At 35.4% G+C, this 24,750-nt stretch overlaps 1 protein-coding gene across 1 annotated transcript in view; it reads right to left on the reverse strand.

Annotated features, from left to right (window-relative positions):
• Nucleotides 1-885: 885 nt before the first annotated feature.
• Nucleotides 886-24,750, reverse strand: part of C5H14orf39 (chromosome 5 C14orf39 homolog) — a 29,693-nt gene continuing 5,828 nt past the window's right edge. Inside the window, exons 4-17 of the mRNA XM_010115970.2 lie at nt 22,268-22,357; nt 17,598-17,785; nt 17,088-17,130; nt 16,560-16,680; nt 15,287-15,381; nt 10,413-10,552; nt 9,880-9,959; nt 7,710-7,795; nt 7,552-7,616; nt 6,370-6,440; nt 4,556-4,713; nt 3,908-4,043; nt 2,344-2,401; nt 886-1,088 (exon numbers count right to left, since the gene is read on the reverse strand). Of these exons, the coding sequence (XP_010114272.2) occupies nt 886-1,088; nt 2,344-2,401; nt 3,908-4,043; nt 4,556-4,713; nt 6,370-6,440; nt 7,552-7,616; nt 7,710-7,795; nt 9,880-9,959; nt 10,413-10,552; nt 15,287-15,381; nt 16,560-16,680; nt 17,088-17,130; nt 17,598-17,785; nt 22,268-22,357 (1,534 nt within the window). The remainder of the gene's footprint in view (nt 1,089-2,343; nt 2,402-3,907; nt 4,044-4,555; nt 4,714-6,369; nt 6,441-7,551; nt 7,617-7,709; nt 7,796-9,879; nt 9,960-10,412; nt 10,553-15,286; nt 15,382-16,559; nt 16,681-17,087; nt 17,131-17,597; nt 17,786-22,267; nt 22,358-24,750) is intronic.

Below are 24,750 nucleotides of genomic sequence, written 5' to 3' on the forward strand. Positions count from 1 at the left end.
TTTACTTCATAGTAAGTGACTAGGTTTCACACGTAACAGAAAAAAAAATAACTCAAAAATGATCTGGTATTTCCTTCAAAGGCTATAAATATGAAACTGCTGGTTCTAGAGGAAATGGTTCTGAGGGATTCACAGGCCACAGCGCTGTGATGGCTCAGAACAGTCAGCATGCCATTTGTGGAAAACTGGTGGACACAGTTGTACTGACCATGGTTATACTTCGGGAACTGCGTGCTTTTGTATCTTTTTTGAAATATACTAGTTAAAGAGGAAGAAATTTGCTTTCAGTGTTTCAAGTTAGAAAGATAGAAGTCGAAATGTTAAATATTATAATTGCAATATTATTTGGCGTCAGATATTAAAAAATACCTACAAAACTTTACATAAAATTAACAAAAATGTTTATTTCAAAATTTTATAAATATTCTGTGTATAACAGCTAATTTAAGAACATTGTCTTTAACTCAAACTCAGCTTTTACTGCTACAATAAACAGTTACTAACACTTTCTATACAAGTTATTTAGTTTATAGCAGAGGCTGAAGGTACTCATCTAGAAGTTAAGATGGTCTCTCACAGACACTGAATTAACTCAAAAGACGACTGTAAAATGATATTTCTACTGCTTGTAAGTGTCAATTTACCACAAGTGTATCATAACATTTTATGAAAACAACATATTTAGATAATAAATAAGAAAAACAACAGCTGCATCTCCAAGTATGCATGCTTGATGAACATACACAGGCTCTTGCAGCAATCGCAATAATGTATTCTTATATGAAATGAAAGGAGAAGATTAAATGCTTTGTACTTTAACTTAAGAAACTGAAAACATTTGTCAAGGCTAAGTAGGAAAAGAATTTAAAAGCAAGTCAAAGGTATTCAAAAGAATGTAAATGGCTTTGTATTTTGTAAGGAAGAATGAAAACCTTTCACAGAAGGAGACTCTGATGATCTCTGATCCTGTCCAAATGCAAATGGAAAACTAAAGTCATCTTTTCCATCTCCAAACGCATGAGAAGTCGATTCCGAGGGGAAGGGAAAGGCAAATGCCTCCTCACTGTCCGATTTCCCAAACAAGCTTCCTATATGGAATATATATTATATTTATAATTAGATTAAATCTTCATGGAAGAATACTGCATTCAGCATAATATGTTTCTTTAATAATATTGTACTCCCAACATCCTGCTGAGTATCAGCTTACCATTGTGTGTTTATTTCTGCACTAGAAATGATACTTCAAGGAGGACATTATTAGAATCTACAAAGCATGAAGTGCGAAATACTTGAATGATTTAGAACAACAAAACACTTCTGCATTATATACTGGGTGAAATATTTTAAATACTAAGCAACAAAGGTCTTCGTAAATCCATGTATTTTTGCAGATTCTTTCTTCTCTGAAGAAAGAAGAACATGATCAAGTACTGAAATACTTGTAGAAACAAAGCTACAGACAGAAAAACACCTCAGTTTTATATTTAGTAACACAAAATTCACACACTTTTCTCTACAACTGCTCTATATGCATACCACCTTATATTCACCCATTTCAAAAAAGTAGCTTTGCACTTGCAGTGCCTCAAAAACAAAAAGAGTAGACTACAGTTCCCTCCAGAGAAGTGTTTAATCAAGAACAAGTTTCGAGCCCATTGATATAACAAAAAAATTGACTTTTAATTTCAGTAAAGCCAGGATTTCACAAAGAATGCATAAATGTGTATGGCTCACTTAGTATGAGTAGAAGATACTGTTTATTAAGTCTGAGTCTCCTCTCTCTCACTTGTGCTGGTTTTGCATTGTGTACTTCCAACAGTTTAAACTGACAGAAGTCAATTTACTATTGAGACTTCTTTAACCAAATGCAAACTTCACTTTCATTTCAGCTGAGGGAGGAAAAAGTCCACCAGACCTACTACGTTAGTAGCGTTAAGTTAAAAAGTACTTAAGCCTCAAGTTTAAAAGTATTTACCAAGTACTATAGCTTTTTACATTAAAAGAACTCTTATCAGTGAAAAAGCTTTGACATTTAAATTTTTCTTCTCCCTTGCAGCTCCTCTCAGTTTGCTTCAAACCTACCTAACACAATCCCTATTTCTTTCTCACATCTCTTTTTTCATGACTTCTCAGACATTTGAAGTCAAACATGCAGAGAAAGATTTAAGCTAGTCAATACACAAATGACTACAATAAACCACTGGACGACAATTATCACAACTGAACATCCTTTGAGACAACCAAAAGTGCGTTGTTAAACGGGATCATGAGCCTGTCAGTCCCATAAGCACAGGCAGAAGACAGCTGGTACACACAGGTACATCTGAGCTTCAGACTTACCGATATCCTTCTGTGGGGACAGAGGGTTCACGTTTCCCACAGAATAACCTTCCTCTGTCTGAAATGTAAACAGCCATTTTAGTTAACAAACGAGAAAGACAAAAGGTAAGTTCTAATGCTGATATGTAATAAGCTCATTTGCTTTTGGTGAGACAGACACTGTCCCAGTGAATGTTAGCAGCATTCACAAAATCTGCATTCAAATGTATGTATCAATCCCCAAAGCTGCAAGGTATACTCCGATGAGATAGATTTCATTATATTGGCTCTCATCTGCAAACACACTCCCTCCATTCTTCTGGAAAAAAAAAACCATCAGATTGAAAATAGACCAAAATCTGATCTGTTTTACTGCTGTTTTTTTTTTAACTGAAAAGATTCAAAATTATTTCATTCTGTGACACTTTAGAAAACCTCTAACCAACGACATAATCACTGCCTACTGAGTAGGACCTGATTTTGCCAGATAGAGTAGCAGAAAACCACTCATCACTCTTGAGAAGAGTCCTTATGCTAGATTTATAATAGACACTTAAGTCCTTCAAAACTCACATCTAACTTCAGAGAATCCCACATGACTGCTGCAGGCTGCTAAATTCCTGGTTTCTGCCACTGAGCAGGCACAAAATAATGTGGGTTCTGACAGCACTAAGTGACTTATCACCTACCCCATTCCTAAACAATTCACAAACTACTCACCAGCATATTCTCCCCTACGCACAGCTTATGCTAGAAGATATCAACAACACGTATCTTGCCAAACACAAAATAAAATAGCGTTTTCCCTCTTCCCCTTTTATCTAATAACCTCAAGACTGACCGCACCAACTGAAATAGGAGATACCTGGGTTCAAATACCTTATTTGCATGAATCTACACTGCCAGCGAGTGATACCTAACCACTGCACTATGCACTGACACACATCTCTCCTGAATACCCAATTATCTATTAGCCCAGGAGAGTAAAAATCACTCTAGAGCACTGCAGTTAGGGAACTTGCAAAGGAAAAGAAACACCTGAATTCCATTCCCTGTTCCAATTGGTTGCCTGCCTATCTCCTCCATTTAAGTATAGCTAGTCTGTATTTGCTCTTCAATATTCCTAACAGATATTCCTTTCTTCCTTTTCTCAGTGTTCTGCATTTTGTAAAAAATTGACAGGAAAAAAAAAATTAAGTACCTGATTGCCTACTTCAGCAAGACAAAACTACACAAGATAGGCATGTGAGTTGTGAATTCTGCTAGGGTACCTAAAGTTTTGTGTTGCAACAGAAGCCTTTTTGAACCAGAAGCCTTTTTGTGAATCTAGTCACCTGTACATTTGTACAAGATCCAATCTTGTTCATATGGGAAAGATTCATACTTGATCAGAAGTCATCACAGGGGGATGATCAGGAAACGCGATAAGCATTTCAAAGGATATCAAATGTAAAATTAAGCAAGCTAGTAAAAAAAATATTTTCTACAAGATAACCAGTCTGAAAAACCTCATTCACTATCAATGCTGTTTTCTTAGCAGATTTTGCTTTGTGGACAGCTAATATTCTCAAGTACTCATTCTTACCTCATCAGATGAATTTTCTGCCCCAAACACAGAAGACTCAAATAAATTAAAGCCAGATGACTTCTGGGAGAAGTTCATGAGAGAAAAGAAAGCAGGAGATTTTGATGTTCCTTCTTCACAACCTAAACTCTGAATGCTGTAAAGTCAGAAAGGAAGAAACTACGTTAATAGTTTTTTAAGTAGTGTAAATGGCTTTTTGTTCTACTTCTGTTTTGTCACTTTTTTAGATTCCCATAGCTTCCATCAACAAAGAACAGGCAACACAGCTCTTTAAAGCAAAGTGAGGTGCTGTTCTTACCAATTCTCTACCCTTTTACCAAAAAAAAACCTCTTTAAAGACAGAAACTGGTGTAACAAATATTACTGCAGGAAAAGACAACCATTTTAGCAAAGGAGCTACAAAGAACCTGCGTCTCATATTTCTAAGCAGACTCCCCCTCTTTCAAAACAGCTTCACATGGAAATGATACTGTAAGAGGAAAATCTAATAAATTACCTAGCATAACCCAGAAAAAAAAAAAGTTAATACTTTCAGAAAAGCTTTCTAGAGAAGTCTTTCTATAGTATCTTTCAAAAACAGTGGAAATGCTTATACAATAAATATCAACACAACTTTGCTCAAAATCAAAGTAAAATCTGAAATCATACAAGTCAAATGGAGGTGTTTTAGAGAACTGGGGTCTCTTCCCCTTTGAGTCAGGCGTTCCTACAAACTCAGGTGTTTCAGGTGCTCTTAGAAAATGTTCTTCACTTTCTTCTGCTGTGTCACAATTATCTTCACTTGACTTAAAACATGTGTTTGTGTCCTATTAAAAATAAATATAAAATAATATTTATAGCATACAAAATTTCCAAAAATGTCATTACTCCATTTACTTATAAATATATTCATTACATGTTTTAGGGTTAGTTATTTTTATTTTCACAAAAAAAATAAAAAGTTTTAAATAAAATGCTCACAGCAACATATTCACCATACTTAAAATTGTAACTGTAATTTATCTAATTTAAAATGCACTTCTTGTGTATCAAACTATCTATGAAAATTTTCATTCAAAAAATAAAGAAACTCATGAACTGACTGAAAACACTTATTTTGAATGAAAGAACTATTTAACTCTAAAGTATGTCTTAGCATAATACATAAAGTTACACTGGATTTCCTCTTGATACTTCTTAGTGAAACAGAAGAACGTCACCACCAAAATATATTTCAGTTGACTGACATATTTCTGCTTCCTCAGAAAATGTTAAATGGGAATGTACACTTGGATTCTGTGCAGTAATTTCCACCAGAGTCAATTTTGTTTAAAGACATCCTTTTCCACCAGCTACCTGCAGGCACTATCCTGTAGTGAGCCAACTAGAAGATGAGGGGTATCTCAGACTTGACCTTGTGCATTGTTTTTGGCTGAGAGTTCATAGCTTGTATGCTGCTATATTTTAGATTTGTGATGAAACAGCATTGATAATGCAGGGATGTTTCAGTTATTGCTGAACAGTGCTTACACAATGTCAAGGTCTTTTCTCCTTTTCATGTTGCCCCACCAGTGAGTAGGCTGGGGGTGCAGAAGAAGCTAGGGACACAGCTGGGACAGCTAACCCAAACTGACCAAAGAGGTACTCCAGACCACATGAAGTGCTCAGCAATAAAAGCTGTGAGGAAGAGGAAGCAAGGTGGGGATGTTTGGAGGTACAGCATCTGTCTTCCCAAGTAACAGTTACATGTGACGGAAATGGCTAAACAACTGCCTGTAGATGAGACATAATGAATTAATTCCTTATTTCGTTTTGCTAGTGTGCACAGCTTTTACTGTACCTATTAAATTGTCTTTATCTAAACCCAGAACTTTTTGCACTTTTGCCGTTCTTATTCTCTTCCCCATCCCACTGTGGAGGGAGTGAGCAAGCAGCTGTGTGGTGCTTAGCTGCTTGCCAGTGTTAAACCACATCTCGATATCACATATATATGCAACCTGTACACACAACTGGTTTGAATATTACAGCACGGTGTGCTTGATCTCACATTCAGGCACAGCTAGAAAAAGTAGTGCCAACGGAATCATACAGACCCAGTAGCCAGCACAGAGCCTATAAGCTATAGCTTTGTGGAAGCAATGAGTTTCAAATGCAAACTTTTTTTTTTAATGTTTGATCAGCTCACACTGATGAAAATTAGATGCACCAATTTATAGAAAAACTATGATGTGCACAGGATAGTCATCCTAAATAGCCTATTGTTAAGGTAGCATAAAAACCCACAGAACACTGACGTGATCAAGAGCAATGGTCACTTCACTAGTCTTCAGAAGGCACTGATGGGCTTCTCACCTGTTGGGTGCCTTATAAGGAGTCACTTTCCCAATTTCTGAGACTTACCTCTTGCCAACAGATTCAAACATTTCAAGATATTCTGACTATTCTAAATAAAATAATTATTTATGACAAAAGAAATGCTTTACTTGAGGTATAAACGAAGAATCCTTTGGTTCATCTTCTACTTCTTTATCACCAAATTTGGCCTCTTGGTTTGCTATACAAAAAAGACAGCACTGCTTGTTTTATAACAGCATTTAAGATGGATAAATAAAAACTACGTTGCAGGAAATAATCCTTGAAAAAGGTTTACTAACTTGGCATTGCTATTGGTAAGAACGTGTTCTGACTGTAGTTTCATAATAATCCACTTCGTGGCTACATCCAGAATAGTCACCTCTCATTCTAACACTTACTTGCTATCGTTAAAGCAATGCTTAGGCTGATTCATACGTGTTCTTCAAACCCAGCTATTGTTCTCTGAGAGTGCTATGTTTGTCTAATCCAGCTATTGCCCTCCGAGAGTGCTAATAGCAGTCAACAGAAACCAGGTGGAAACAATATAAAAAGCACATTCATATGACACTGATGAAGTGTATCCTAAAGAACTGAGCAAAAGCCAGGATGACAATGAGAAGAATGTTATCAGACTTTCTGCTCTAAGCTTCCGGCCGTGAAACACTTCAGGCACTGTGGATTAAGATCCTGTGTTCCAGGATACATAATTAAGATCCTATTTTTTTTAAAAATAGACTATAATTTTGTCATGTGTCTAAATTGGCAGTATAATTAGAAAAAAAAATATTTAAATAGAAGCTCTGTGCCTTGTGATTTCAAAAACTATGAGTGTATTTGTAACTACCATTTTTTGTTTCTGTAAGTATTCTGTATGTATTTCTCAAGTTGATTTTCATTTTTAATAATCTTAATCTGATGCTTCAAGATTCCTAAATTTCTGAGTTTATTATATCTCTTTGCATTTTCCATACCTTCTGGGAAGGTTTTCAGACTGGATTTCATTTTACCCAAGTAATTTGAGACTAGAGCATGGATTTACAGGAGATGCTGGAAGATTCCTTTCATTAGCAATGGTCAACGCAGAAGGAATCACACACTACCAAGCACAGCACTCTCTACTGAAATTAGAACTCTCCCTGACTGCTATAGTTGAATTTTGAACTAAATAATCAAGGAGAAGGAATATAAATGGTAGCCTACTTAATATCAGAATGAAAATTTGGCCCTGAAAATTTTCTCTTTTATAATTATGTGATCCAGCACACAGTAACTGCACATCCTATCAAAAAAAAATGACAGTGGTGCTTTACCTATTACTGTATTTTCACTCTCAAACTGTTGATTAGAAGTCATCTGCTTTGGAGGAATTAGCAGTCTAAAAGATAAAAATTAATGTTTGTCTGAATATAGATTATTTCCACAAAGCTTAATCTCAAGAATGAAAACTACTTTACTAAAGAAAAGTTACCTGAATTGCATTTGGTTTTGTAAGCTTGTTGTTGTTGGAACTTGGGCAATTTGTGGGTTATCAGTCACTGCAGTGTCAATAACCATCTAAAACACAGCAAAATTTCAAATGAGGCAGCATATGAAATTGTTGCTTCAACAATAACACTCTGATTTCTCCTTAGACTGTGGAAATCCCTTCTTTTAACCTCTCTTTAGGGGTTAGGCAACATAAAAGCTTTTCTGCCTATCTTTGTTTCACCTACATTTTAACAGCATGCTACCTAAAACAATTTCTGTAATTCTTTATAAAGTCTCATTCATGGCACTTATAACTAGAGGTGAAGAATTATTTTTTCTGTTGCACAGATAACATTACATAATTTACAAACTTCATCCACGTTTTCTACTACTGCAGTCAGGTTGCTCCTGCTTGACAATACAGAAACGGTTGGAGCCAGACCTGTCTCCACCTCCAAAGGCCAAAGTGAGTATGCACATCAGTGAATATGTCTCCTGGGTGGATTTAAAAACTGCAGAAAACATGGAAATACTCCCACCTCGCAGACTTTCATCAGATGAGAAGCCCTAACTCTTATGTGTAGCATGTATTTGTGTCTTAAGGGCAGAGTAGCACTAGAAACCTACGCCTCAGCATCAGATAACACATTATTTCACAGGGAGCTGCTGGTTCTGGTTTGGTTTTAATTTGCAAAATACATAAAATTTAATTCAATTTGAGGTGGGGGACAAAAGGGCTGGTTATGCAGAATCTGCCTGCCACTCAACTCCTTGGTTTACAGCACTCATTTTCCAAAGCACAGAAATCTCCTTCCCTCCAATCTTTTTCCCTTTTCCTCAGACTCTATCTTCTTTTCCTTGTTGCCATCAGTAAGAATCTTTCTTAAAGTTCCCTTACCTTGACTTCCTGCTTCCCACTACTCTCTAAGTGCAATTCTAGGTCCCAGATTCCCATCTTTGCCTCTGGATTACCCTGGCAACAGCTCCTCCATCATCCTCATCATATTCAACTCCCTCAGCCACTCACAAATCAGAATTGCTTGAAATTTCTTCTGGTCTTGTTCCACTCAGTCTCGCCATAGCCCTTCATGTTGTCTTATGTTACAATGGCTTCTTCTTCTACCACAGGTTCCATCCTAAACCATTTAGTGATTCACTCACTTCACCCTTCAAGTTTTCTTGAAATTCTTAAGAAAATCACAACTGGTTCTGTTACTTTTTTACTTGACAGTTTTTGTTGTTCATTACAATTTGGTTTTAAATAGGTCCAGTGAGATGTCATTTACAATGAAAAGTTTTGGTATAGAAACTTCCCCAAACTTCTGCACACCAAACACAGTTGCAAACTTCATTTCATCTCCTGTGGCCTTACCTTATCTGAGTACTCCTTTTATACTTTAACAATGTTATTAATGGTCCTATGAATCTTCTTGCAGTTAAGGAGATTTTATTAGTGGTCTTCATAACTCTGCAAGTTGTTCCTTCACCTTGTTTCTGGATTGTTTTATTTTGTTTGTATATTTAAAATATTAAGCTGCAATACACTTCACCTTTTCAAAAAAGTGCCATAGGAATTATTTGTTTACAGGGTGAGAGATGGAAAATGTAGTTGCGGACTTCTCAAGTGTACAAAGCAATGCTCCTTGTGGTTTTATTCCTCTCAGCCCAGATTTTTATTTCTCGTTAAACTTCAGAACTGAGCTGTTAACTGTAGGCAGTCCTGTATAGCATCCTGCACATTTAGTCCTTATGAAATCTTTCATTACACAGTAGATGACTGATGACTAATCAGTAATAGTAGATTATGTTCCTCCTTTAGAATTCAAAAAATTTGCTACATATAACCAAGTGAATCTACAAAGGTTATTCTAAATTTTAAAAACTATTATACAAAATTATTTGGACAGATGGTCCACCTCCAGTTTGGCTACCAGTTGCACTTTGTAAGAATATATGTATTTCCAGCTGAATTAGAAATGGCATCAAAGAAAGATTTTTATTATGATTACCAAGTAATAGCAGATTACCAAGATGAGTGTCCTGGTTCCAGTGTTAACAAGTTTTATATAAAACATGATAGCACAAGGTATATTTGAAGTGTTTTAAATTTAATCAAAAGCATAAAACAGATTATATAATCTCATGTTTTCACCAGCGGGAGAGCTGCATACCTGTGATGAACTTTCTGCAAGGCTGGAGGAACTGCTAGTGGCCACTGAAAGTTCCACAGGTTTTTCTTTCTCTTCTCTCCCTAAATTAACACATATTACTTAATATTGTCAATAGGATTAGTTTCCAAAGCATGGCATTGTTAAACTGACTTCAGGAACAAAGCTTATAAATTTTCCTGTTAATAGATAGCTAAAAGAAAATTGTCACAAACTATGAAAGTATCATTCAATTTACTGCCACTACTGGTTAATATTTACTGTATTTAGGCAAACAGTGCTAAAGGTTTGTTTCAGACTTTTCTGGCACTAGGCATCATGTACACCTGTCACGTTACTTTACGTGTTGCACAGATAAGAGAGGAACTGGACGTAGATTTTCAGAACACAAAGACAGGTAGTACCCAGCTTCCATTGAAAGCCTGGCTTCAACTACCACACCAGGAGCAGTTCAGTAGATCTGTTATCATGGTTTCAATTCATTTACACAAAAACCATGCAAAATCCTCACAGAAAGATCATTAAACACACTGCACCTGTTTCTGTTCGTTGCATTGAGAATCTAGTGCTCTGTACAGACGGGACTAATTTGCAAGGAATGCTTGGGACATGTAAAGGTTTATACAGTTGATGTTTCTCATTTAGCAAAGATGGATGTTCACTCTCGTCAAATATCCTAAAAAAAAAAAAAAAAAAATTAAGTTAACAGCTGCAAAAGAAAGGAAATTATAAAATACAACTGCTTCAAATACGTGGAGTTTTCAAGGGAAATGCATGCTGCCAGGGAGGTTCTACCTCTTTCAACTCCAGAAGTTGATAAAAATTGAGTATTTCTTTAAATAATATCAGACAGAGAATATAACTGAAAGAAGACAATACAAAGTAGTAATAAGGCAATCATAAGAACATTGCAGGCTTAAATTTTGTCAGTATCAAATACAAGTATTAGTAGTTTGGAGTTTTACATTTTTATCAAAGTACTTCATTCTTGTAGTTCTGAAATCACATTTTCACATTTAAAAACACTTTTTCTCTCTCTGAGATAGTCTGGAATACTCACACTATACACACACAAAAGAGAAAACTGCAGCAAGTGTTTTCACTTGTGGGCTAATTATCTGTGTAGGGTAAATAGCCTTTTACAGTGCAAAAAGACAAGGGTTAGCAGAACAATGCAGGGTAAAGTGGCTATTTGGCACAGGAACATTTACCATTTTTAAAAATAATGAGTTCTATTTTATTTTCTCTCTGGCATTCCTGCTTAGCGCCTCTCTGCTTCTAGCTACAACATCTGGTTTATAGCTGACTAAACAATGCTATTCAGAACAAATGAAGAATTGAGGCAGTTTTTTGTTCTTCTTGGAATTTTCCATGAATAAAAAATGAGATAAAATGTAGGACACACTTTACAAGGTAGCATGGAGTAAAACTAGCAACACTGATTTAAAAATACCAGACTAGAAGCACTGTTTAAGATATATGGACCTAACAATACATTAAACTAATACACATGCACAACTGTGCTCACATAAAAGTAACTCTGATGAAAAGGACAATCTTCACCTGTAAAGTTACATACACATCTAGTGCTGTGCTGGATTGAGAGCTAACAAACCATATAAACCATATACCACCCAAAACATCAATTAAAAAAAATAGGAATAATAAAATACATTTTTAAAATCTGTTATTTCTTTCATTTACAGTAAATATAGGTATTACCTGTGCCAAGAATGAGTACTACAGGAAATAAGATGTATATATGGCTGGTGTATCTTTAAATTCAGATACGGGGAGCGCAAAAACAAGGAGACAAAAACAAAGCTAGGCACAGAACACTGGCTAAAACTGCTTCACTTTGTTCAAAATGGCTTATTTGGCCACTTTACCACAATAATCACTCAAAAATAAATCCAGCAAGGCTGCTGCTGCTGAGGTCATGAGTTAGATTGCCATAAACCTTTTTTTTTTAAAGAACTTAGGATGCCAAATTGTGGTTTTAAAAGTTCCTGGAGTCAGATTCCACGTGCTTCTGTAGAGCCTAGCAAACAACTCATATTTCTAAAAATTCACTCTCCACGAAATAAAGCATTTTTTTACAATGCATATCTATTAAGAAGAATGTAATGATGGCAGAGTTACAAACAGGATTGAGAAGACATGTATTTGGAACAAAACCTTCCAAAAGAGCCTGCAGTTAAACTTTATACACATGCATTACACCTGCTCTCTTCCCTCCCCAAAAACACTATTGAAAAAAAAACCCACATGCATCTTCTGTGATATAATTAATACCATTGAAAGAAAAATCAAACTGCATACTGAAGCTCAAAATAGTCCAAATTGTAGTAACAAGAAAGACCATTTGTCTTCTTTCTCTACTTCACTGTTAGCAGATGTCTGTGTAGATAAAAAATCTTTATCTTGATTCACACTGCGAAATAGATAACATTTTTTTACTAAAATTCAAAGAAAAAAATAGATATTCTTAAGTTAAAATAAAATCACATTTCCTTAGCAGTAGTTTCTTCTTCACAGCATAATGAAGCCCAAAGATGAATATGACTTTATCTTCACTACAGGAATCAAGTGTATTTGATTGTACATAAGAAGAATCACACTGGCTAGTCTGGTGTTTACCGGGACTCTGTTGAAGCCATGCTCAGTATTCTAATCAGGCACATGCCAGCAACTCCTTTTGGAAGCAGGACTTTTAATAACTAGCTGCCACACTAACTAATAATTGCATGTCAGGTTGTGGTCAGCACAGGGTTGACTCTTCATATATGCTGACATTTAGAAGTCCAGAAACAGCTTTGTAAGTATTTTTCCAATAGTTACATTACAAAGTTTTTTCTTTGGTCAGTAAAAGCTAATCACATGTAATGCAAAGATACTGAAAGAACTACAATGATCCGCCATGGAATATCCTTCACAAGAAGTTTTAGCAAAAATCTCTCACTTCAAACCTACGATATTCAGAGGCGGAATTAATACATAATCTAATTGAAAAAAAAAATACAGAATAATGGAATTAAAGCTCTGTCAAACATTTTACAAAAGCACAGAGAATGAACATGACATATGCCAAACCACAGTTCCAGATGTCAGCCTTTCTGTGTAATAAATATAATCTCTAATTGAGAAAGCAAGGCTAGGGCTTCAAAAGACTTGAGACCTACTTGGTGACTGAGGTCAACTCTTGATTTGGAAATTTTAACTATGATACTCATCTGTGTAACTGGTGAACTATGAAAACCCACTAATCAGAGACAACAGCTGGTATGAGAAGAGGAATCTGCGTTTTGCAGTCAGTCTAATCAACAACTAGCTGACCACCAATAAGTCATTCAAACTAAAATATTCCAAGCCTTTTAAAAGAACAGTGACAACTGCCATCCTCCTGCCCAAAGGAGAACATGTATATCAGCACCTATTCATTAATTTGCAAGTTGGTTTCTTGCCTCGTGGCTCTCTAAAGCATTTCATGGGTATTAATCTGTACATTGTTCTTCTCAGTGCTTTCATTGCTCTGTTTAGTTCTTTCCCTTGATACTGCTGGTTTTTCTTCACACTGCTCTGCATCAGTTCATGGAGATTCACAGTACAACTCTTTTTTCTTCTTTTGTGGCAGAAGATGAAGTTATCTCATTTTTCTTCACAAAGGTCTCTTTGCTCAGTAGTAACCTTGTAGTGACTGCAGAACAGCTCACAAGAGGCTGCTGCCTTTGGTACCTATATTCTCCCGGTATATTTTTGTACATTGCATTGAGTCTGCAAAGGTTTTAATTCATATGACTCCTTACCTTAGCACATTTTCTGCTTGTGGTTTTTTTCACAGTGATTGTAATCACAGATTCATAATACAACTATTTCTAACATCAGTAGTTACTTAGTCAAATACTTCTACGCTTTCTAGCAAAGACTCTCTTTTTTTAATACACTAATGCCAAATAGAGATTTTTAAAACAATTTTAATAGCATTTTCTACAAGTGTTTATGTTATGGGTATGATTTACCTAAATAAGCTTTAAAATTTAACAGCAGGTTATGGTCTGATACCATATGCTGTATCACATAAATGCATACATTGAGCTTAAAAGGCAATGTGAGTTAAGATAGTGTAAAATGCTTACAATATCTTATAACCAGGATGCAAGTCACAGAATTATTGGTTCAGTAAGAGCACTAAAAAGATCTACTTGTATGGAATCAAGACACAACTTCAGGTGAAGGTACTAGCACCTGAAGACTCCATGACACGGACTTAAACATACAACTGGCAGGGCTAGCAATGCACCCTATCAATTCCTTTCCACGAGGAGCCTGATCGAGCGCCTTCACACGCAAAGCACACATCTCTGCTTTCTATAATAGGTCTTTAACTGGCATTTTCCTTTCTGCAGACTGCACATCCATGGGTTTCTTTGCAAATTCAAAAGGAGTGCTTCCCATCTTTTTTTTAACCTAGTCTTAAAACTAAGTGGATTTCTTTCTTTTCTATGTTTCTGAGGTCTTGCCAGTTACAAAAATCTTATACAAAAAGGTAGAATGGGTGTAAGGGCTTAAACGACAAAAAAAAAAAAAAAATCATCTGAATAATTCATTGGTCCGTAAGAAGATATTAAAGACCTAAAATGCCCCTGTGGAAAGGATCTTAGGGATTATTAAAATATAGATATAGTTCACTAACTTTCTATTTAAAGCCCTAAAAAGCTTCTTTTTTAAGCATACCATAATGTAAAATCACTTGGGCAAAGTCTTTTGGACGTATTTTCAGTTTAAAATGGATATTGGTCTAAAAGCACCAGCTGTAAGGGTAATGTTTCAGAATTCACATGGAGTCTCCATAAATGCAAGACAGTCCTGATGGTGATTTTCAGTCATTGTAACTGAGCTCAAACTAAAGTGAGTCCCAGTTGTAAATGACCACTGCCTAATTTACTAAGCCATTAATCCTGTCTATGAAACTTTCACTCATGCTTGTTTTAAGAACTAAATTAAGAGTTAAACTTCTTAAGTAGTTCAGAGCTGAAGACAGATGACATGTGGAACCCTGACTCTTTTTCTCCAAATACACATTTAGTAGAGTCACTGGAGTTGCATTCAAAACTCATAAAACTATTCACATAGATCTATCAGCAGTAGCTGTGAGGAGCAAAGGTTTCTATAAAATACTTTTGAACAGCATATTTCCAGATACATTTAGCTCCCAAGAAGCAAAATTCAGCACCATCTTAACCCCAAGAAATATAAAACTTTTAAAATTACATAATTAAATCACATGACCAGGGTTAGGAAGCTTGCCTGTCATTATTCAGCAACAATTTGTGTTTTGTGGCAGTCTTGAGTAAATACTGAGATAGTACTCTGGATGACAGCAAGAGAAATAAACCATTTTTAGATGTACCTTTCTTTAAACTCCTTTGGCTTCTCTAGACTTTTCTGATTTTTTCCTTCAGTCATTTCAGAACTAGCTTGATCTTCTGCAGTCTCTTCAAATGTCTGAAAAGATAAAAAACAAAAAAAAAAAACTTGAAAAATTACAGCTATGCGCTGCAAATGTTTTCTAAACTTGATGAATCAGTGCACAGTAGTGGAGTTTTTGTAGCCAAGACCATCTGAAGAAATAAGCAAAACAAGGTTAGAGGCAATATTTTTAGTTGGACTGACTGTAACAACTGTAATAAATACAGAAGGTTTTGAGCACAGACTCTACACATCTATTTAGAACAAGGAGCTCCTTACATGGTCTCCTTCATAGTTATAAATAAATTCACCACATCCCTTCTTACCGTATGTTTACAGAGCACATACTACATTGGGAACTTTAGTCTGTAACTATGAATGTCAAACATAAATAGAAAATACCACCTGTGCACAATATGCTTCTGTGACCACAAGGCTGGCTGAAGTGGACACGACTGACACAGCAGTAAATGGAGTCCGCGATCATGTGGTCCAGAGAAGTAAAGGTATCCAGATGCAATACTATAAAAACTTACCAAATTCTTTACAAGATTGGCCTACTGCACTATTCAGACTTAGGAGAGACCTTTTACCTCCTAGCAGAAGAGTGGGTCAAAATGCTGCCCTGACAAAGCCCTTTTTTTTGAAGACTATCCCTTTGGAATCAGCGCTTCTTCCAGTCAATGGAATTGTACTGATCTCCTGTCTAAAATCAGCCAGTTTTACCTCTGAGTATTACATACCCACACATTTATTTAGGGAGAAAAAAAAATATCATTCACATTATTCTTATTCTAAAGCATATTTAGTTAAACACATTCATATAAACAAAACCTTAAAAACCAGTAGCACCTGTGAAGGCAGTATACTCAGGCCCTGGGGCTCACTAAGGAACGGCCCTGCTATATTTTGAAGTGCATTCTCTGGCCCTCTTGAGCTAGCAAGAAAGTCACCGTGACACAGAGCCTTGACAAAAATTACAGTGTAAACTGAGGTCAATAGAAAGCAAGCTTTAAGAGCCTTTACATTCATGGACTCCTCTTCCCTAAGAAAATATGTGATGCTACAAAAACATACTTACTAATACTGCAATCATCCTGTTGGGTCTGTGTGCTTGAAAATACACTTTTTTTATGCTTCAGAAAATATAATGGTGGTATATATACTACATATATAAAATGTATTTATATAAAATATAATTATAATACAGTTACCTTTTTTAAATAATTAATTTTCCTTTCTAATTCTTCTGCTTCCTCTTGTAGTTCAACGGATTCTTGCGTAGCAACTGCAGCAAGCTTTAACATCTCCTGTGTTTTTTGCCTCGAAGAAGCGCTTTCATGTTACGGAATATACTTGGAATATATAACATTACTTCTTCCAAGCAAGGGACACTATCAGATCCCTGACCCTTCTATGCCAAAAGCACCAACTGCTGGACCTGTAGAAAGCTCTGACAAATCCACATTTCCTAGACAAGTCTTCTAACTTCAGTTAGGCTTCTCCTCCTTAATTAAGTTTTTTGATGGATATGTCATTAAGTGAAATTTTATTTCCTTTCCTCAAAATGCTCCCATAAATTTAAACTGAAAAGTATGATTTGACCTTCAATTTTCTCACAGAGAAATGCCAATGTTGCCCCGCTAAACACAAATACATAAACTTTCAAACAGAAAGTTGTGAAAAGGTAAATATAAACTTTCTTCCCTGTCATCTGCAGAAAGACTACAAATCAAGGATACATCTTTAAAACCCAGTCATTCAGGGATTTAAAAGGAATAGGCTCTGCAGAAATAAAATTTCATTTCAGATCATTAATTCACAAATCTAATTTTATTTAGATAAAGATAAATTAATAGATCAGGAGCACTTATCTTTACTTAGTATACATAACAGAAACAGCAGTGTAACAGGAAGTCATGTCATTAAAAACAGCACTAAAAAATATATGAAAAATAAATTTAATTTTGAGAGGCTTGTTCTGAAGTAATTTTAAGATTTTTTTACTCCAAGAAGCCCAAGGAAAAACCTCTCCTCATTATATTAATGGGTTGGAGGAATTAAAATTAGTATCTATACTCTAAATTCTTGTTCAAAGTCTTAGATTGTTACACCATTTTTCAAAATGAAGACTTTTTTATTAGCTTAAGAGAAACAGTGGAAAATTATTTAGAGGATTTCTATACAGAACTTTTTAATGTGCAGTGCACTACCAATAGGCTCTACCGTAAAAGAACTGATAATAGTAGTACCCAGAATATCCAAGCAAGCATCGTCTTTCAATTTGTATTTTTCAGCGTGTTTCAAAACTCTGTTCTGGATTTCTTCAAACTCTTTCTTTTTTTTGTAATACTCCTGTGCAAGTGCCGTTTCCGCATATTTTTCACGGTGTTGCTTCAAAATCTCTTTATACTGGGTTATGTAATCCTCATACATTTTCCTACAAAAATACATGTGACTTTTTTTTTTTCACATTAAGCCATTGTTTATAAGTCAAAAAAAAATAAGGTCAGGAATTTATGGCATCAGCTCTATTAGACTTGCTGCTGTTCTGGAAAATAAGTTGGATTATATTTAATATACCACTATTTGGCTCTGTTTTTCTCTCTTCCAGCTATTTTCAAGGAATACTATCCTGTACATAACAAAGAACACACTCACGATGTAAAAACCAGTCAAACCACATCGTTCTGAAAGGAAGGTAGACCGTACCATACTAAAAGGCAGCCTGGCAGATGCCAAATGCTTTTTTCACCTGTGTAATTATCATGAAACTCACAGCACACTGAATTATCCGTCTGTGTATATTGGAACAACTCCACCGGTTTCAGTGTAACTTATCAAACTCACACTAAAAGAGAATTTGGCCTGGCATCCCACACTTAGAGCAGCCTAATGCATGAACCAACTAAGAGCTGCCTGCAAGGAGATGCTGAGTAATCTGTGTCTAACTCAGGGAAGCCTTAAACACACATATCAGTCGCACTAAAATAGGACTGTTCATGCTTAAGGTTAAGCAAACACTTAAATGTTTAACTGGCAAAGAGCCAGAACGCTCAACTTCTTGTAGGACTGCCCTCTAAATTAACGTTACGCTAATATAATTTTACAGACATCATGTGAGTAGCTACAAATTATTAAAGTAGGTAGCATCAATTAACGCTCATGACATTTTTAAAACTTTAATTAGGCTTTTGAAAAAAATTATACTATAAAAACAAATACCATAACAAGTAATAGGATGTAACTCACCACATAAAGCTGAAAATTGATCAGTATTATGTTTGGAAAGAGAGAAAGAAAAGAACTGCTGCACACAGCGGCCATTCTCTTGTGTTAAATCAATGACTGTGACTACATTGGAAAAAACTTTTTTTTTTTTTTTCACTCAGACAAGGAATGTACAGGATAGATTGATAATGACAGATCAAATATTTAATGATCTCATTGGGATGAGTCTCTTATTACACCAATAATGCTGCTAAGCATATCTTTTACTACAGGTTATTTCCAGTACAAAAGCAGTATCTTTTGGGAAAGGTGAATAATTAACAGTGCAATCAAGGAACTGGTTCTGGTTCTTAACATCACACACAGGTAATCTGCAGGAAGTCTGTATTTCCCACACAGACAAGAGTTAACTATTAGTAGTTTTTAAAATAATGAATAATAACAACCAGTGCCCCGTAACTACATCTCTCTCTGCATTCGAAAGAAAGCTTAATAATTGCTTAAAATGAAAATAAAATATGTCATTTTTTTCCAATGTTGATATTCTATGCTCCTTATTCCTGAAAAAAAAAGGCATATGTATATTTAGGCATATGCAAAATACATAATGAGTTTGATGGTGAACATTTATGCAGATGGCGCATGTTTATACAGAGACATCACAGATACAGACATCCAGCATCCATCCATTAACGCAGACTGGTCACTTAACTGAGAAAGAAATACTACGCAAAGTTGTTTGATATTAGAATATGCTGACATAAAATCACCGAAGGCGAAGCAAATTACATTCTCTAGGAAAAGGTTATGTGAACAATAGAGAGAGAGAAATTTTAAAATATTAAGTTATTAATACACCTGTAGATTGGCCAGAAATTCCTTTATGAAACACATTATGGCGCGTAATAGCAACCAAAGCCACACCTGTTTACCTGTAGCATGAACAAAGCCTGCATTAAGGAACAGCTCTCACTGCTGCTGAAGCATACAGTATTCCTCTTTAAAGAACATACTTTATCTCAAACTGCTATTAATCATTTCAATGCAGCATTGACTGAAAGGCAGAGCACTCCTGGCTGCCCACTGGCTAGCCCACAAAGAGAGAAAAATTGATGTTCAAATTCAACAGCAGAAGCTTCTGCTCTTACAAAAGGAAAACAAAAGTCACAGGAAAAAAAATAAAGTAAGGTCTTAATTTTAAAATAAAACTACACTCCAGGCACTAGTTCCTGTTATATTGACTGAATTTCAATATACCTGTTTAGGGCAAAGCTGTAGATCAATGCTGTGAAACCAAGGAACTGACACTTCCCAAACTTCATGCAGAAAATTACATGAATCTATTTGTTTTTCTACACAAGGGGTCTCAGGAATCTAGGTTTCTTAATTTACTGACTATTTCTGTATACTGCACAAAATTTCCCAGGTATGAAAGATGGAAAATACTCAGTTCTATTTAATTCAATAGGTGCCACAAACAATAACTGAGCAACAAAGAAATTTGCTGATATGCAATTAAGAATGTATTACAAATAATTTTTTTTAAATGTAAGTAAGTAACTTGTTGTAGCAGGTACATTTTAAGCTTCTGAAAATAACCTTCCAACTTTATATTCTTCTCCCAAAATGTATTTTCCACAGATCATTATTTATGGCCATATAGAGTACAGTAGTCTTGAGAAACTTTTTAATAAGTAATTCACATCCTCCAGCTCACGTAGTTAAACATATGCTATTTAGAGTTCAGCACTGTTCACATCAAAGTAATTAGAAAAAGGTTTTATCTAATGACAATGGGAATAGGATAGCAACCACAAAACCCCTGAACATTATGTGGAGATGTGTTCCTCTTTCCTTCTTCATATCACTTATTTTCAGGGTGAACTTCCAGTACTAAGAGTTCTTACATATTCTTGAAACCAATAATAATGAAAAAATGTGGAACCTTTTTCAAACCTCCATAAGTGCCTAATTAAATACAAACTGACCTGCCCATCTTTTTAAAACATCTTCCCATCTAAAGCAGTATGTTCTCAGTGCCCCCAAATGTCAGGTTAAAAAGCACATTCAGCGCATAAAGTTCTAAATGTACTTATTGTTCCTCCTAATTTAAATATTTAGAATTCTCTGAATACACATCTTGCTAATTTGAATATATCATCAAATGCTTCGGTACAGAGGAATTATATTTGAGAAGACTGCTTTTGTAAAATACACAAATTAAATTTATTCCATGATTTATAGTCATGATGTCTTATAATTAAGCTCAGGAAAACAGATCAAACACTTCCATTTTGGAATTGAAGCTAGTTATCTAAGAAAGCAATTTAAAAGTAATGCTTCTTTGGCTTGTCAGCTCAAATTAGTGAAAGCCAAAATGGCTTAATCATATACTCATAGAAAGCCAATTTAGCCTTATTTTTCACCAAATTTAGAGCTCTGAACAGGAAGAAGACAGATAAGCTACTGAGTTAATTAAAGACTATCAGGCATGCTATTTCTGTTGTCTTGGACAACTGTCAAAAAGAACACTTACAAAATAACCAAAGCCAACATTTGCAATTACCTAAAGTTGGTATTTAGATATCCAGATGGATCTGCCATGATTTTTTCACCCTAGGGCTAACCAATCTCTTCCCCTTCACAAGCAGATCTGTAAAGGTGAGCACCCTCTCTAAAATGAAGATCAGTTTTATCTGAGTGTTACATAGAACTACAGATTTTACTTGGCACACCACATTTTGAACCTTTCACTGAAAATCTTCAGGGACTGTTCTTTATTCCACTGAATGTAGGCAACTACATTCCACAGCTAATCATGTCTTTAAAATGCAGAATGCAATTAATTAAGCTGAAACAACTGAAATGCCACTTACTGAACAGAACTGATTTGCAATTAATACTGACTAGAATCTTAACCACAACTGGTCTTAAAATGGTTTTAGAGTAGGCTTTCCTGAGCCACCCTCCCTATTTTTTCAGGATCTAATACTGAATTTGCATGCTTTGTGGTTATTTTTAAGACTATACAGCAGTATACAAAAACTTGATTTTTATATTCTAATAATAATATGCCATTCATATTCACAAATAAAGAAAAGCACAACATTATCTAAATATCTCTACTTTTTATCTTACTTGGTCCACATATTAATTTAACAGCTTAGGTTCAATTAAATGATGCGTCAAAAAGAAAACCATAAAACCTGAGTATTTTCAAAAAAAGCCTTCTCATACCTGAGTATCTGAAACTGCTGCAATTACACTATACCTGAAGACATGTCATAATAATGGCAAAAAAAAAAAAAATCATTTGTGGATAAAACTTATGTATGCTTTTGCAAATACGCTCTGGTATTTCATATTTCTGCCAAAGCTGAAACATTAATTACCTTTAATTCAGAAGGCTTTTCCGGAAATCGTAGGCAATTGAACAATGTTCTGAAAAATTATAATAGGATTTTGGAAGCAATTGAATTTGAAGAAGCCATATTTTGTCCTATTCCATTAGTAACTACAAAATAACATATGACCACATAACTCAAAAATTCTTTTAATTACTCAGTCACTTATATTATCCTGAAAAGTTTACAACAACTTTTTGACACAGACTGCACTATCTTTGCTGATCAGTTTAGACAGGTTAAGAAGTACTACTGCTAGAAACCTCATCTCCCATGATCACAGTTACCTCTCATTTTCTGTGGCTTCTTGTAATGCTTCAAGTTCATTTTTCAAATATTCTTCATGCTTGCTAAGAATTGCATAAGTGGGCTTCCAGCTGCGGAGAAAGTAAACAAAAAGAAAGCATCTAAGTGATCTATCCTAATAAAAAGCCATTCAGAAATGAAGACATCAAGCTACTTCAGCTAGCTTACTAGAACAAATAATTTACTTAGTGTTTTGAAAGTCAAATATCAATGGGTTTAGTAGAGAAAGCTTTTATATGCATACATTTCATTTCTTAAGATTTTACAGCTGCAAATTCAAGAAAATAGAGAGAGAGGGAATTAACAGAGATTATTTAGCACTTTTAAGGAACAAATAGAGGAAGCTTCACAAGTTTTTGGAGCCTAATGCTAAGCAATTAGGGATCTAAATCCACATATTAGATACTCAGAACAGTGCCATGAGTACATCCTTTAGATATGTATGATCCTCCTGGAGATGCACACAGCTTCGTTCTCATCAATACCACCAGCACCTTTCTCAAACGTAAATGCAGGCAGCAGACACAAACTCAGAATTTCCTCAATTTGCTAAGCAAGTCCTGCTCAGAAAACAGCCAGAAAGAGATGCTGTATTTCAGTACGATAGCCCAGACACTAGGAGCACCGACCTGGCAGTTTTGAGCCATAGGTCCACATACCACCTCTCACTGACTAGATCTGAACTCAAATTCTGCCCCTACAGGAAAACATGCCAGCTAATAGTTAATAATAAATTAATGGCAGACGAGAACTGAACTTCAGTGGCTGTCAAGAAACATTCTTTTCCATCCTTTAACGTAAGAGCTATGATGCAGACCATCAAATTGATTTTCTTACAGCACGATGCTGTAGATTTTACTGAAAGCACAGCAAATTCAGGGAATACATGAAGGACTTACAACTAGTAAACTTATAGCACTTTCTCAACGTTCAGGTATTAGAGATGACTCTTCCTTGGATGTAGGAACTAGAGACAAACAGGCAGATAAACTCTCTGATTCAAGTGAAATTCAGCTGTGATCTTTAGGAAAGGCACATAGTGTGTTTCTGAAAAAAAGACGGTATAAGGAACGTGAGCCATCCAGGTCTGGATGTCTCCTACCCTCCCATCCGAGGTAAGAGCTATGAGAAAAGACACTTTCACAGAAAGATGTCACTGAACAAATGGTCGGGATGTTGCTCAGTTAAAGATGGTACGAAACAAATTCAGAAACCCCTGGTGCATGGAGCCTCCAAACAGCAAGTAATACCTTAATAGGACTTAACACATACCAAAGTCTTGTAAAGTGAGGGAAGGAACAGAAAAATTACTTAAGTCTACTGAGCTGAACAGGCATATGTGCTACTGACAAATACTCCGCTCATTCAGAGAGAATAACCTCTGCAATGACAGGTTGTCAACAGTCAACTTCTGAGATGCTGGGAGCCGAGATTCAGATAATGGCCAAATCCGCTGAACAGGCTGGGCTAGAGTAGGACAGAGATCCTATTTCTGAAGAAAAAAAATCACACGGTCCCTCCAAGAGAACCTTCAGTAGTAAAAATTGGCACACCGTCTCTCTAGTCAGGGCTTAAAGTTATTTATAAATTCAGCTTTGGTCCAGAATAAAAGCTACCTTAAGGCAACACAAAGACCTACAATGAAGTTTGAGCAAAACTATCTCTCTTAGAAGACGTACACAAAAACCCCAATTTTAGGAACACACACATGGACACTATCAAAGCTAAACATTGAAGAAATAGAAGAAGGAAAAATCCGTAAGGACTGAAGAGACTAAGTGAGTCTGGAAGAGCAGAGATAGTTACATTTAAAGAGTTCCATCAATAAGGAGGAGGGGAGAAACGGCAATACAGAACAAGATTGCAACTGAAAAAATCTATTTATTCTTTACTGGACAGGTGTGAGCAACTGAGGATGTAAGGTTCACTTTTCATATTCATGAGTAGGGTAAGTAAAGGGCATTTTTTCTGGATGTGAGTATGCCCTATGGATCAAAACTGGAAGGTCTGTAGCACGCAATCGCACAAATCATGAATGTACTTTGGATAATCACTCCAAAAGTGGAATAAAACAGAGGCTTCATTAACAGCTAATTTAATGTAATTTTCATGAACAAAATAAATAAAGAACAAAGACTTAACAATTACTTTGCTGAAGTCCAATAACCTTGAACAAAAAAATTATGTACTCCAGGTGGTGAGAGAATACAACATATAATCAACAATTATAGTAGCAGCAAAGTTTGTCAACAAAGTTGAATGAGAAATTGTAGCATCCATTCAAGAAATTTAGTACCATTGGCACAAACTGTTTGACAGTACTAGTGATTAAAAATGTAATTATAAAATGCTACTTTACCATATCAACTGCAATTCAGCAGAAAGCTTAATTTTTAAAGAATCAGATATTTTAAAGTAGAAACCAACAGTACTTATACAAAAATGTAGTGGCACACAAACACTG

The sequence above is a fragment of the Chlamydotis macqueenii genome, chromosome 5 (genome assembly GCF_036417535.1).
Source record: "Chlamydotis macqueenii isolate bChlMac1 chromosome 5, bChlMac1.mat, whole genome shotgun sequence".
In the NCBI taxonomy this organism is placed as follows: domain Eukaryota; kingdom Metazoa; phylum Chordata; class Aves; order Otidiformes; family Otididae; genus Chlamydotis; species Chlamydotis macqueenii.